We start from the raw sequence: 13,307 nt of genomic DNA on the forward strand, positions 1-13,307 counted from the left end.
GTAATTTTCGAATTCTATATTCCAATCAATATCAATACAAACAAACACTTCCAATCATCTTATAAAGTAGTATATAGTAAGAATAAACTCCTTGTGTGGTCCCATGAGAGTCGTAACACATGCTTGGTGTCTTTCATGAACATATACATATAGCTTTCGTTTTCCTATGCATGCTTGATTAAAATGAAAACTAACCACTTGCATGGACTCATGGCATGATATAGAGTAGGTTTGAGTGATCACATGCAAGCTTTAACGTGGTTTTGAAGCTCTACCATTTTTGAGCTTCAAAGATGTAAACCTTTCGTTCTCCATGATAGAGGCTCCAAATGAAAAAACTAACGACGCTATCATGTTCAGAAGGGTCCATTTAGGTGATCTGGGTGGCCCTCTTTCTTTTTTATTTTCGTTTTGTAGGTCATCCAAAAGGTTAAAGAATTGAAAGCAAAATCCGCAGGAAAATCCGCAGGTAAGTCTGCAAGAAAATCCGCAGGTAATATGAAGAAGATGATGAATAGTGTGGCTGAAAAGTTGACCACACGCGTGGCACTTTTCTTCCCTCTTATTCGCTGGTCAACTAGTCTTCCCATCCACATGTGCACTAGTGGGTCCCAGTCAGAAAGTTTGAATTCTCCTTGAATTCAATGCATGTCCCCCACTATCATACCATGTGACTCACAATCTAAGCCCTTGGATCATCTCAATCTCTCATCCAACGCATTAAAAACGCAGCCACACCATGCTCCCTCTCAATCCAACCACACTTGATCATAATCTTTATATTTTTATTTCTATTTTAATTTCTTTATAAAATTAATTAAAAATAGTTTTAAAAATCCAAAAAATACACAAAAAATATTTTTAGACTTCTAAAATAATATATTATTTTCTGAAATAAAAATATTTTTATTTTCTTCAAAATTTCAATATTTTGCATAATTAATTAGTATATATTTATATATTTGCTTTTTAATTATTCTAACCAATCAAAAAATCATAAAAAAAATTGTTCTTTGTGATAAATATTGTTTATATATTATAAACTAATTTTGTACATATTTTGAATAATTTTCTTTTTTAAGTTTTAATTATTTGTATAATTATTTACATAATTATGTTTTAATTAACTTAAATCAATTCCAAAAATTCAAAAAAAAATTAGTTTTGTTTTAAAATTAATTGACAAATATTTTGTACATATTTTTAAACTTATTTTTAGGTTTAAATCTGTTTTCATCTTTTTTCTTCATTTTAATTTAATTAATCTTGCATTAATTATAATTAAAACCAATCATAAAAAATCCAAAAACATGCCTTTTATTTTTCTTGCAATTTAAATTCCTAGATAAATGTATAGGATGTCAAATTCATGTAAATAGGCTAGTTTACATTTCCTGCATAATCGATGTAATAGCGTAGATTTACTTTCCGCACTTTACATTTCCGCACTTTAATTTCCAGCAAATATAAACTGCGTGTATGTCAAAGATAAAATTGAACCGTTAGATCACTAACTTCAAAGATAAATATCTGAATCCAATCACAATCACACTTGCACCTCTTAAGGTAATCCTTTTCATTCTTTCAAAATCAAAGTCAAATTCTACTATTTTGAGTACAAAATCGAACCTTGCTTTTATATCCGGTGAAAGGATAGATTTTTAAAGGAAATAGGATAAAGACCTTACAACTCAGGGTAGACCTCCTAGTTTGCTTGCTCAAATCAAAACAAACAAAATTCTCATACACTGTTGATTTTTCAAAACTTTCAAAAAAGACAATACTTTGTATACATCCAAACACGGGTTATTACAAAGTTAACGTTCTTTTCAAAACATCTTTCGAAAGATAAACAAGCATTTTGTATACATCCACACACGGATCATTACAAAATTCAAATTACAAAGGTATTTGAAACCACATATGAGCAATCTCAGAGCAATTGAAAAGTGATCGACAAACAATTGAGCTAAGCAAACTTAAGAGCCCATGGATAACCATGGATACAAAGGGTGCTAACACCTTCCCTTTGTATAACCTACCCCCTTACCCAGAATTTCTTAAAGGTCTTTTTTCTGTTTCTTTTATAAACCTTTCCTTAATTGGATAAAATAAAAGGTCGGTGGCGACTCTGTGAATTTTCAAAAAATGCGAAAGCATTAAGCGACAAAAAAGAGTCAGTTCACGTATCTCTACAGATCAGAGGTATGGCCCGGTATTAAAAAAAATCGGAGGTCCACAGACCTCATCGCCGATGTTACGTATCAGAGCAAGACTCCCTTCAAACTAAACAACGGTAAAAGGACACTAAGATGCTATCCTCAAACTTTAACGGACTACTCCTGATTACCTGCATGTTACCCTTGTGGAGGAAACATTCAAACACAAAGGGTGCGTATTTCATAATCATTATGTAAGACATAAGGAATAGATATAGTAGTTGAATACAAATGATCAACCAAACATATAACGATACAATGTATCCATCATATACGAATACTTACCCACGCCTGCACATCATCACCTATTCACAACATCATCTTATGATTCAATCACAATTATCAATTAGATACGTCACATCACAAATAATCAATATCATCACATCATGCATCATCACAACAATGCAATGCAACAACAATGGACTCATGTATGTGGTACCTATTCATCACTGATGACTCTGTCATCGTCCTTCAAAGATCCCCACGATAGGATCGATTCCCGCTTGGAACCGGAGCTTAACACAAAATGCACTCAATCCACGTAATGGGATTAAGGCCAACACTGGACCGAGGTCCCACAACATCACTGGACTTTCTTCCTACAAGTATGCTATGAATGCATGATGTTCAACGTCACAAAATCAATGACCACGACTAGTCAAAATAGCATCACCATTCATGTATTCATCAAAGTCACATCAACACTCAACATAGGCATCATACACATCTTATTCAATTCCACTCACAAATCACCAAATAATCATGTTATCAATCAACACAACAACATTCACTAGAATCAAGTGTAGAACACAAGGATTCACAAAGTCAAGTTTCATACAAAATGCCATATAAACCTACCAAAATATGCACATTAAATTCCAGAAAATTCCCAGAAATTCTAATCAAATATAAGTTACCATATTCTGAAATCAATTTTCAAAAATAATAATTTTCGTTTTTCAGGAACCGCGCTAACCACAACCATACCGCGCTAAGGGGGCTACCTACTGTAATCAGACCCATTTTATTTCACAGAACGCGCTAAGCGGACTCTGCGATTCTGCAGAAAATTCATGCACGACCTACATCAAATCATACCCAATCCTTTGCCGAAAAATTGATTTTTAATCGATAGTTTTCTGCCATTTAAAGCCTATTAACCTAGTTCTAACATAGATTAATTATTCTTAACACAAAAACACAATTATTTATCATATCTCCATTAAAACCCTAGACCTTCAAATCCCTAAACATGGTGGATTTGACTCTAGATAATGTTATCATTCATCAATACAACAATCAACAATATCACACGACATAATAGTTATACAATCTCAACAAATTCATCATCATCATTCATCAATTTCATCAAATATCACAAAATTATCCCAAACCCCAACATACATTTAGCAACCCCTTAAATCAAACATAATAATCACGATAACCCCCTTACCTTAGATTATTAGCCAAACTGATTCTCTTTCGAATTCCTACGGTTGATCTTCTTCTCCTCTCTTTCCCTAGCTCTCTCTTCTTTTCACGTTTTCTCCTATTCTACGACTAATGAATTTCTCTCCCTTTTTATCTTTGTACCTAGTTAGCCTTAGGACCCTTATTATAAACTTCCAATTATGCCCTTACTAACTCCTCCTCATTACCTCTTATTTTATTTTATTTAAATAATGATGCTAATTAGAAACTATATTATTATTCTAATTAACACCTCAACTCTATTACCCCACACACATCAACACAAACATCAAACGTCACATATATTCATCGATAAATCACCGTGATTCATATAATCACATTCAAAAACATCAAATAATAATTGAATCATTAAATCTAAAATCATTTGGTTCAGATTAGTTTGGGTCATCTTTTAACAAAACCGCACGGTTCGGTTCGGTTCGGTTTGCGGTTTGTGTTTTGGAAACCAAACCAAACCGAATCAAACCGCATTATGTTACAACCTAACTTTTACTTAACTCACATCCAACCCAAACTTAAATCTATTACACTTTAGCCTTATAATTACAAACAATTTTCTCATCCTTACACATATGATTTTAGTCCCGATCTTCTCAAATCTCTACTAGCATTATCGCGCCTTCTTTACCACATACATCTTCCCTCTTTTTTTATAATCTATACTCTCTTATACTCTTTCTTTTTCATCTTCTCATTTTTATGCAAATGTTCCCTATTTCAGTTTCGTTTCTATCGCACATTTTCTTCTCTAATCTCTCAACTCTTTTGTTTTTTTCTTTTTCACTTTCACTAATCTCTCGTCTCTTCTATTTTATTGTTTCATTTTAATAATTTTTATATTGTTTTATACTATTATTTTATGTTTATTATTCCACTTTTGTCTAATTTAATTTTTACATATTTAATAGAAAGTTGTTGTCAAAATATGACGAGTTTTGTTGTTATTTAATAATGTATGAATATCTAAATACAAAGTTATGTTGTCATCTATATGTATATGTATGATTTAATAAAATATTTGTAAAAAACCGAACCAACCGAACCGAACCAAATCACATTAGTTTGGTTTGGATTTTTTTAAAAGTCAACAAAACCAAACCAAACCGCACGATTTTTTCTCTTGCGGTTCGGATGATTTTTTTCGTCAAAATCGTCCAAACCGCACCGCGAACACCCCTAGTCAATATTATACTGTAAAAGGAATTGTTGAGTGAAAAAGGATTCAAGAGTCATGAAAACAAGTTTCTAAAGCCATTGACGTGCAAAGCAAGCACAGCTTGTGGAAGTTGGAACACAGGTGCTTATGAAATAGGCATAGGTCTCCCTTAAAAAGCATTGTTTTCTTTTTCATTCGGTATCAGTAATGATCTAACGCGTCTTACGATTAATGCTATAGCAAAACTATTCAACATTCTACTAAGGCTAGCTCATCCTGCTCGGCCTTCTCCACTTCTTCATGCTTTATTCCTTTTTAGAAATGTCCTGTTCCATTCTACACTCCATGCTTTAGTCAAAATTTCTTGCCACCGCAAGGATAAATTCATTTATAATTATATGATATATGGATCCGTGAGAGGAAAGAAAAAATAATATTTAATATTTAAAATAAAATATTTCTTAAGTAATTGTTGCTCAAAATAAAATATATATTGTGTTGATATTCATTCATGAAATAAAAAGTTTGTAGAATATATATAATATAAAATGTATTTATATACACCATTAGATTATTATTATTATAAGTAAATTTCATTTTTTGTATTACATTTGATTGTTAATGTATCTAATTCACTTATAAACTAGATACATTAACTATCAAATGTACCTGAAATTTATTTATAATAGTGACAAGAGGGTGTACATATTTAAATTTAAACGAGTTATTTAATTGTAAAATAAAAAATAATTATATAAACTCAATTATATTGAATAATCATAAAAAAAAAAAAGAAAAAAAAAATAACTCGTGAGAAAAAGAAAAAAAGAATTTTTTAAAATAAGGATTTTTTTCTTTCAAATCAAAGAAAATATACTATCTATCCACTAAATACATTTTCTATAATATCAAATAAATTTTTTATCTCACGGATTATTATCAGCACAATTTTTATTTTAATTTAATCAATAATTTTCTTAATTTAAAAGACAAAATCTTGATTTTAAATTATAAAAATTTCTTTTTCTTTTTTCTTTCTTCTTCTCAAGATATAATGACCCGTAAAATAAATATTAATACGATATAAAATATATTTAAATACATATACAAAATTTGAAATAACTTATATAATTGTAAAATAAACAATAATCATATAAATTTAATTATATTACATAATCAATAAAAAACTGTTTAATGGAAAAATTAAAATTAAAAATTTTGTTTAAATTAAGGAGCTAAGAAATATCTAACTTTTGGCTTATCATTGCAAAATGGTTCTACTGTATGGACTTCTCTCACAATGAGAAATACCTAGCTTTTTTTCAGTTGCTTCAAATTCATTGTATTTTAAACGTTAAAAAATATTTCATATATTCACAAATAATAAATCTATATAGTGAAATCATCAAAAATTAAAATTAATAGAATTAATTAAAATGACAATTAAAAATTTAAAAATCATCAAGAAATTTCACCTAAGATATAAAAACCGACAACAGATCTAAAACTATAGTTCAAATATTAACCTTCTACAAATAAAAATAAAAATTGAGTACTTCATAACTAGAATTAACCATCAAACAATCAAAATAAATATTTTTTAGACAGAAATAAAAAACCATTACTAAAATACAATACCAGAGTTTAGTGATTTAATTTACATAACATTGTTTAACAAAATAAGAGTGAAACATTATAAATAAATTAAGCGGGCTTGGTAGGTCAATCCGCCCCATTACATCAGTTTATTGTTTTGACGGGTTTGACGGGGTGGTTGACCGAATAGGCCGACCAAAATTCTAACCAATCCATCATTTTTTGACAAGTTCGTTTTGACCCACTACCCATCAATGACAAAAAAAATTATAAATCGACAATTACATGTGGCAATCAGAATTATTTAATAAAATTATAAAAAATATTATAAAAAATTGTTAATTTTTTTTTAAAATGTTAGATTGCATAAATGTTAGATTGCATAAATAGTGTAACTTGTCACTTTTTTAGTTCACATAATATTACCAGTGAAGGCAATATGTTAATTGGGACGTAATAAGTGTTCCACAAACTCGAAATTCCATTCAAGTTTGTCATAATTTTTTTTTAAAAATTTGAACTCAACTCGATTAAATTTCATATAAGTGTTCCATAAACTTGAAATTTGAATCAAGTTTGTCATTAATTTTTTTTAAGTTTGAATTCGACTCGATCAAAATTCATGAATAAATTGATTCAAATTCAAAATGGACTAAAAAAAAGAAAGTTTTAACTATAGCCTATAGGAACCTGAGAGGGTTGGCCCAGCAGAAAGGAGCTCGGGTCTCAAGGGTTTGCTCTCCTTGGAGTCTTGAGTTCGAAGGAGCGTGGGATCAAAACCATATCATCAAGGGCTAAAGGGGGTAGTGATTTTTTATAGTAAAATGTATAAAAAATGCATTTACGATCGTAAAATTAAGGAGATTTTTAATCGTTGAATATAGTTTGCACAGTTTTTTCTACAAGCATATTACAATTCCATATAGAAATCATAAATAGTAAATTTGAAGTGTTGCACGTCTATCTAAAGCTCTTAGCCCATAGCCCTCATTTTTGTCTTAGTTTTATTCTTTTGAAGTGTTGGGTGTCAGGAACAAAAGTGAATTTCAATGGTCACTATTCGTTGTCTTTCACCCTATCCTTTCCCTCCCCTTCCTTGCTCAATCAATCGTCTACTTCCAAATATACTCTTAACTGTACATATCAAAGAAGTATCAATGCAGGGCTTTCAGTTACATCAGAGTCAAACCAGAGAATCAATAACTTAATGACTATTCAGTTATTGACAGAGAAAGCTTGTAGATTTGGGCTAAATAATGTTTAGTTCTAATACACTATTGCTCATATACTGAACAAAACCTTCTTCACATGAGGGGATATATCATAACCAAATGGAAAACATGAAAATTGAAAAACATGATGAATGTACTTCCCAGTTCCCACTATTGGTGACTACTGACTAGTACCTACAACTTATGGCTGTATTCTTACGTGGCCGCCCGATCAAGGGAAAACATACACCTTGTTCCTTCACCAAAACAATAAGCGAGTGTTAGTTGAAAACGGATCCTCAACACCTCTCCACTCTCTACACCAAACATGAGTGTTATTCATCTCTACCATATGGTGCTAAGAGAGAGAAGATCAAGACAGAGAGAGACATGTTTTTGGTGTTAAAGAGTGGAGAGAATGAATTGGTGAAGAGGACCCGGATCAGCATTATTCTGTTTATTGTAAATTGTTTACATTAAAGAATGGTGGAGCAATTCACAACTTAGAAAAATAATATCCTGCGAATTGTAAATTGTAATGATGCTCTCTCCACATCTTCCATTATCGTCTTGTTTACACGTCGTAGGTAACCTCTATAACCCTATTGGATAAAAGAAGTGCAGTTAAACCTAGGTTCTTTTCACTATCTGACCTTGTACAACCTTTAATCCCCATTGCAGGGTTGGAGGAACTCTAATGCATCCTTCACAGTGTATGAGTAAAACTTATCAATCAAAATTGTCTAGCTGAGGCTTGCCGTAGTATTTCCATATTTTCAATGATGTGTGACTTATGTTGGTTCAGTTCTCAGGAACATAAAATCCCTTTGGAAGTCGATCCACCAATGCGGAAGGAAGAGCGCCACTTCGTGAAATTAAATATACAATGAATGCAATGTATAAAACTGTGCAAGAGCAGGCTACAAAACCAAACAATAGGCCGTTCACCTCGGAAAGGAAGAAATCTACCAAGAGATAACCATTAATTACTATTATCAGTGCAGCAACCGTCCATGCGACCCTCTACAAAATAAATAAAATAATGCATTATTGTCATTAGGCATTTAAATGACTTGGTGTTTGATGATCAGATTCAAAATCAGTATTGGAACAAAATGCATCTAAACCATGATAGAAGTTGCTTCAGACTTCAGAGATTTAAAAATTAACAATTACTAAAATGAAGGAACAGTGTGATCAACTCACCTCAAGAACATGCCCAATCTTAAAGGACCCCATGATACGCTCTTTTGAGACCAACGTGAGAAGGGGAATCAATGCAAAGGGAATTTGTACGGACTGAAGCACATTAAGCCATTCATTCAAAACATCTAATGAGGCTTCTGAGCTGTTATAAACAATAGCTACAATTATAGTTGGCACGATTGCACAACTCCGGGTGATCAATGCTCTCAACCATTTCTTCAATCGAAGGTTGAGGAAACCCCCCATTATGAATTGCCCGGCATATGTGCCGGTGATAGTGCTACTTTGTCCAGCCGCCAATAACCCAATTCCCCATATATAAAGAATAGGGAAGAGTCCTCCTCCATATTTTTCCTCAAGATACTGCCCTGCATTCACCAATCCTATGCTATTTGCCTGCTTTGTACCATAGAAACCCTTGGCAAAAACTGTCGTGACAAACAGATTGATCATGAATGTGACTGAAAGTGCAACCGTTGACTCAATATTATAGTAATTAAGAGCCTCCTGTACCCGGCCTTTCTTAAGTGGGTCAATCTTCCTTGACTGAACTAAAGCAGAATGCAGAAATACATTGTGAGGCATAATGACACATCCCACAACGCCCACAGCCTGACGAATTGTTTTTGAGCTAAGTCTTGGAATCAAAATACCTACCAGAAGGAATAAACAACTGTTATGTCAGTGGATTATTGGGAGAAATACCTTTCAAATAAAAGGTGATTCAATCACACAATAAGATAAAATTTACCCATCAAGAGCTCTTTTCCACTAGGTTTTGTGTCACCAAACATCCAGGCAAAGGAAATAGCCATGGTAGCAATGAGAACTGCAAAAGCAGCTTCCAACTTCCTTACTCCGTAGTTCTCAAGAAATAGAAAGAAAAAGCTGTTTGACAAGAGAGAGGATAAAGCACAGTTAATGTTTAACATGAGAGTAGGAAGGCTTCTAGCTAATAATTGAAGACAATAATAAAAGAGTCATAAAACTGCAAATGCAGCATCCAACTCCCTCATTCTGCAGTTCTCAAGAAATTGAAAGAAAAAGATGTTTAAATGATGAAGGTTGAAGAATCCTAGCTAGTAATTGAAGACAATAACAAAAGAGTCAGAAAATTGAAATCAAGAAATTAAGCCAGTAGATGTTTAAATGATGAAGGTTGAATTATACACGTTTCTACTACTAACTTGCATACACAAATTTTAACCCAAACCATTCAATTTCAGAACTTTAGTTGTTGACATCATAAGGTTTTCATGAGTTCAAAATTATAGTAAGCTAAGGAAACAAGTATGTAGTTATCATGGTTGAATTGTGTACTCAAAAGCAAAACATGACATCAAAGCATATGCAACCATCAAAGTACAGAACCCTGCTAGAGCATTGAAAACAACATGACACAAAAGCTAGTGTTTTGAATATGAATTTAAAAGAAAATTCAGTTCTATGATGTAATTACTAGCACTACTTGACTGAAATGTTTTATTTAGACTCCGGAATCAAGATGCAACAAAAATATTTGAAGTAAATAAAGAAAATTAGCCTCATCCCATCATCCATGTACAACCTTATATAATTGTATGTATGACTAAAATAACTGAAATCAAACCAACTACCATTCAGTTAACAGACAGATACCAACGGGAAACTTGATCACACAAATTTCAATTCCTGTTCCCAAACCCTGACCAATACCAGTCCAAAGTTTCCTTGCAACTCAAGAAAAAATCCACAATATCGATTCAAATTGAGAGAGTTGTCTTAGCTCCTCCACTAGATCTTCTACTAGACTACTAATTTCACTACAAACTAATATTAATTTAACCCCAATGCCATATCTAACTAGAACAAAAATGCTTTGTTTAGATTAACAAAATAAGTTCTTGTTAAATTCGTGTTTATGCATAAGCTATTTCTCTAACACAACAACAACCAAGCCTTATCACACTAAGTAGGATCGGCTAGATGGATCAACTTACGCCATAAATAATGTTCTAACCAGGACCATACTTCTATCCAAATCATTAATCTCGAGATCTTTCTTAATAACTAGTCGTATGATTTTTCAAGGTCTTCCTATACCTCTAGCTATTTGACCCCTCTTCATCTGATCTATTCTCTTTAGTCTTTACCACCAAATCTATAGGTTTTCTCTCTATATGCCCAAATCACCTAAGTCTATTTTACATCATCTTTTCTACTATAGGTGTTACTCCAACAATCTCTCTAATATTGTCATTTATAATCTTCTCATTCTCATGTCTAGCCTTACCACGCATGCAACACAATAAAGTCAAATTGTTTTCACGAGTTATCCTAAATAGCTCATGAACTTTTTAACATCTAATAGTTGTTTCATAAGTACTTATGTCACTAGAAAACTTCAGTAATCCTATCCAAACAGCCCTTAGCTGCATAAGTATGAACTATCAGGTCAAATAAACAATCAAATGAAATGAATTAAGAGAAAAAAGTAGAATACCAATCAGAAGCAGTGATAAGAACACCAGCCCAAAGCGGCAAAACACCCCGGCTAAGAATCTGAATAGCAATAGCACTCCCAATAACCTCTTGAATATCAGCCCCAATCAAAGCCAATTCCGCCATAAACCAAAGCACATACCGAGCCCAATTCGGGTACTCGTCCCTACAAAGCTCAGCGAGATGACGACCAGTAGCAACACCAACCCTCGCAGAAAGCAGCTGAATCAACAACCCCATGAAAGTCGCCCACATCAACAACCACAACAGCGAATATCCGGCAATCGCTCCGGCCTGCAGATCCCCTTCGAGATTCCCCGGATCCAGAAAAGCTATACTCATCAAGAATCCAGGTCCAGTGAACATCCATAGCTTCTTCCATGAAAAAGGAGGAACCGCGGAATCGTCCACCGAATCGAATTCGAAATCCACCACCACGATTTTCTCACCGGATTCATACGCTGCTTCACCCTCCTCCTCCGTCTCCGATTCACCGTCTAGTTCCAGTAACCGGTTACCTTCTCCTTCTTTGTGTTCTCTCTCGTCTACCTTTGAATCCTCTTCTCGCGACGGACCACTCATGATGATACCGTCTCAGCCAGTTTCCGGTGAAGCTTTGGTCCTTGCTACGTGTGATGCGCGCGCCTATTTATAAGGATCTGTTATGTGACACGGATACTTCTGAATAAAGCGTCTCTATGTGAGTGTTAATGTCACATAGATATCCAAACTTGTGATTATATTTAATATTTTTTTTAATTATTATCAGTGTCGACGTGAGAATATCGGAATCGTGATCGGGTGCCGTCCTTCCTATGATGAAATAGGGATTTTTTTTTTTTTACTGTTGTGTTACTGTTTCATAAGATTGCTGGGAATTACCAGAGAGGGTGTTTCTTTGAGCAGAATGGAAAGTGATACGTGACGATTAAGGTTGTTTTGTTTTGTTTATTGATTGTGTTTTTGCTTTTTCATGGGTTGGGTGGTTTTATTATGATATTTTAATGAATGCACTTTGGTTATTGAAATGGTAAATTGAGTCACATGGGATATGTTTAAATTAAAGTTTACCAAATTATATTATCTAAATAAAAAAGTTTGCAATATTCAATTTCGTTAAAACTCTGTTTTGTGAAACTAAGTTTGGTTAAAATGATAAAGAATTAACCAAAAGAATAACAACATCAAAAATTAATGTTGAAATTTCTGTTATGATTTGTGTACATATTTTGATATCTCATAGTAATATTTGAGATACATTACCTTAAAAGAGCATTGACTTAAAGAGTATTTTTTTAACCACGTGACTCCATCGGATAAATCAAAATCTAAGGTAACAATTTTTTGGATACCGAGATCTTGTGACCAAAAAGTTTGTCATTTTCTGGACATTGATGATTTACAACCAAATTTATCCTAAAACTTTATGACCAAAAAATAAGAAAATTTCTTCACCCACCTCCTAACCTTCTTGCCCACCCCTGGTGAATTTACCACAATACCCTTTGTTTCGGAAGTTCATTTCTGAAACTGTACTTTTTTTCTTAAAAAAGGTGTTTTCGGAAATGTATCTCCGAAAACGTGTTTTTTTTAATATAAAATATTGATTTCAGAGATGCATCTCCAAAATAAAGTTACTTTTCAGAAAATGTGGTGTTTCGGAAGTTCATCTCCGAACGCACCCCCCTAGGAGAATTCGGAAATGAACCTCCGAAAATATGTCTGGACAGAATAAAATGAAAAACAACAACAATTCGCTTTATTTAATCGGGTGAAGATTACAACGATAATATTACATAAAATTAAAGTTACATATTGTTGAACACGGGTAGGTGGGGATGAGAGAGTGGTGGGGAGAAAAAAAGGCTTCCAAATTTCAAAAGGTTTTTTTATTCTTTTAATAAAAATACGTACTACTGTAAGTAACAAATGACGGAGGAGGTGTAA

At 32.9% G+C, this 13,307-nt stretch overlaps 1 protein-coding gene across 1 annotated transcript; it reads right to left on the reverse strand.

Annotated features, from left to right (window-relative positions):
* Positions 1–8,092: 8,092 nt before the first annotated feature.
* On the reverse strand, positions 8,093–12,276 carry LOC131660837 (metal transporter Nramp2-like). Its single transcript, XM_058930184.1, has 4 exons — positions 11,362–12,276; positions 9,631–9,767; positions 8,880–9,532; positions 8,093–8,696 (listed from the first exon to the last, which is right to left on the reverse strand). The coding sequence occupies exons 1-4, from the start codon at positions 11,940–11,942 to the stop codon at positions 8,475–8,477; spliced, it is 1,593 nt and encodes a 530-aa protein (XP_058786167.1). The 5' UTR covers positions 11,943–12,276; the 3' UTR covers positions 8,093–8,474.
* Between the last annotated feature and the right edge of the window lie 1,031 nt (positions 12,277–13,307).

The sequence above is a fragment of the Vicia villosa genome, linkage group LG3 (genome assembly GCF_029867415.1).
Source record: "Vicia villosa cultivar HV-30 ecotype Madison, WI linkage group LG3, Vvil1.0, whole genome shotgun sequence".
Lineage (NCBI taxonomy): Eukaryota > Viridiplantae > Streptophyta > Magnoliopsida > Fabales > Fabaceae > Vicia > Vicia villosa.

Bases quoted from the DNA above. Each gene is read 5' to 3' on its own strand.
- LOC131660837 (XM_058930184.1), bottom strand. From the start codon at position 11,942: ATGAGTGGTCCGTCGCGAGAAGAGGATTCAAAGGTAGACGAGAGAGAA. The intron at 9,533-9,630 runs GTAAATTTTATC...TCCTTCTGGTAG, and splicing joins TGGAAAAGAGCTCTTGATGG to GTATTTTGATTCCAAGACTT. The intron at 8,697-8,879 runs GTGAGTTGATCA...TTTATTTTGTAG, and splicing joins AGATTGGGCATGTTCTTGAG to AGGGTCGCATGGACGGTTGC.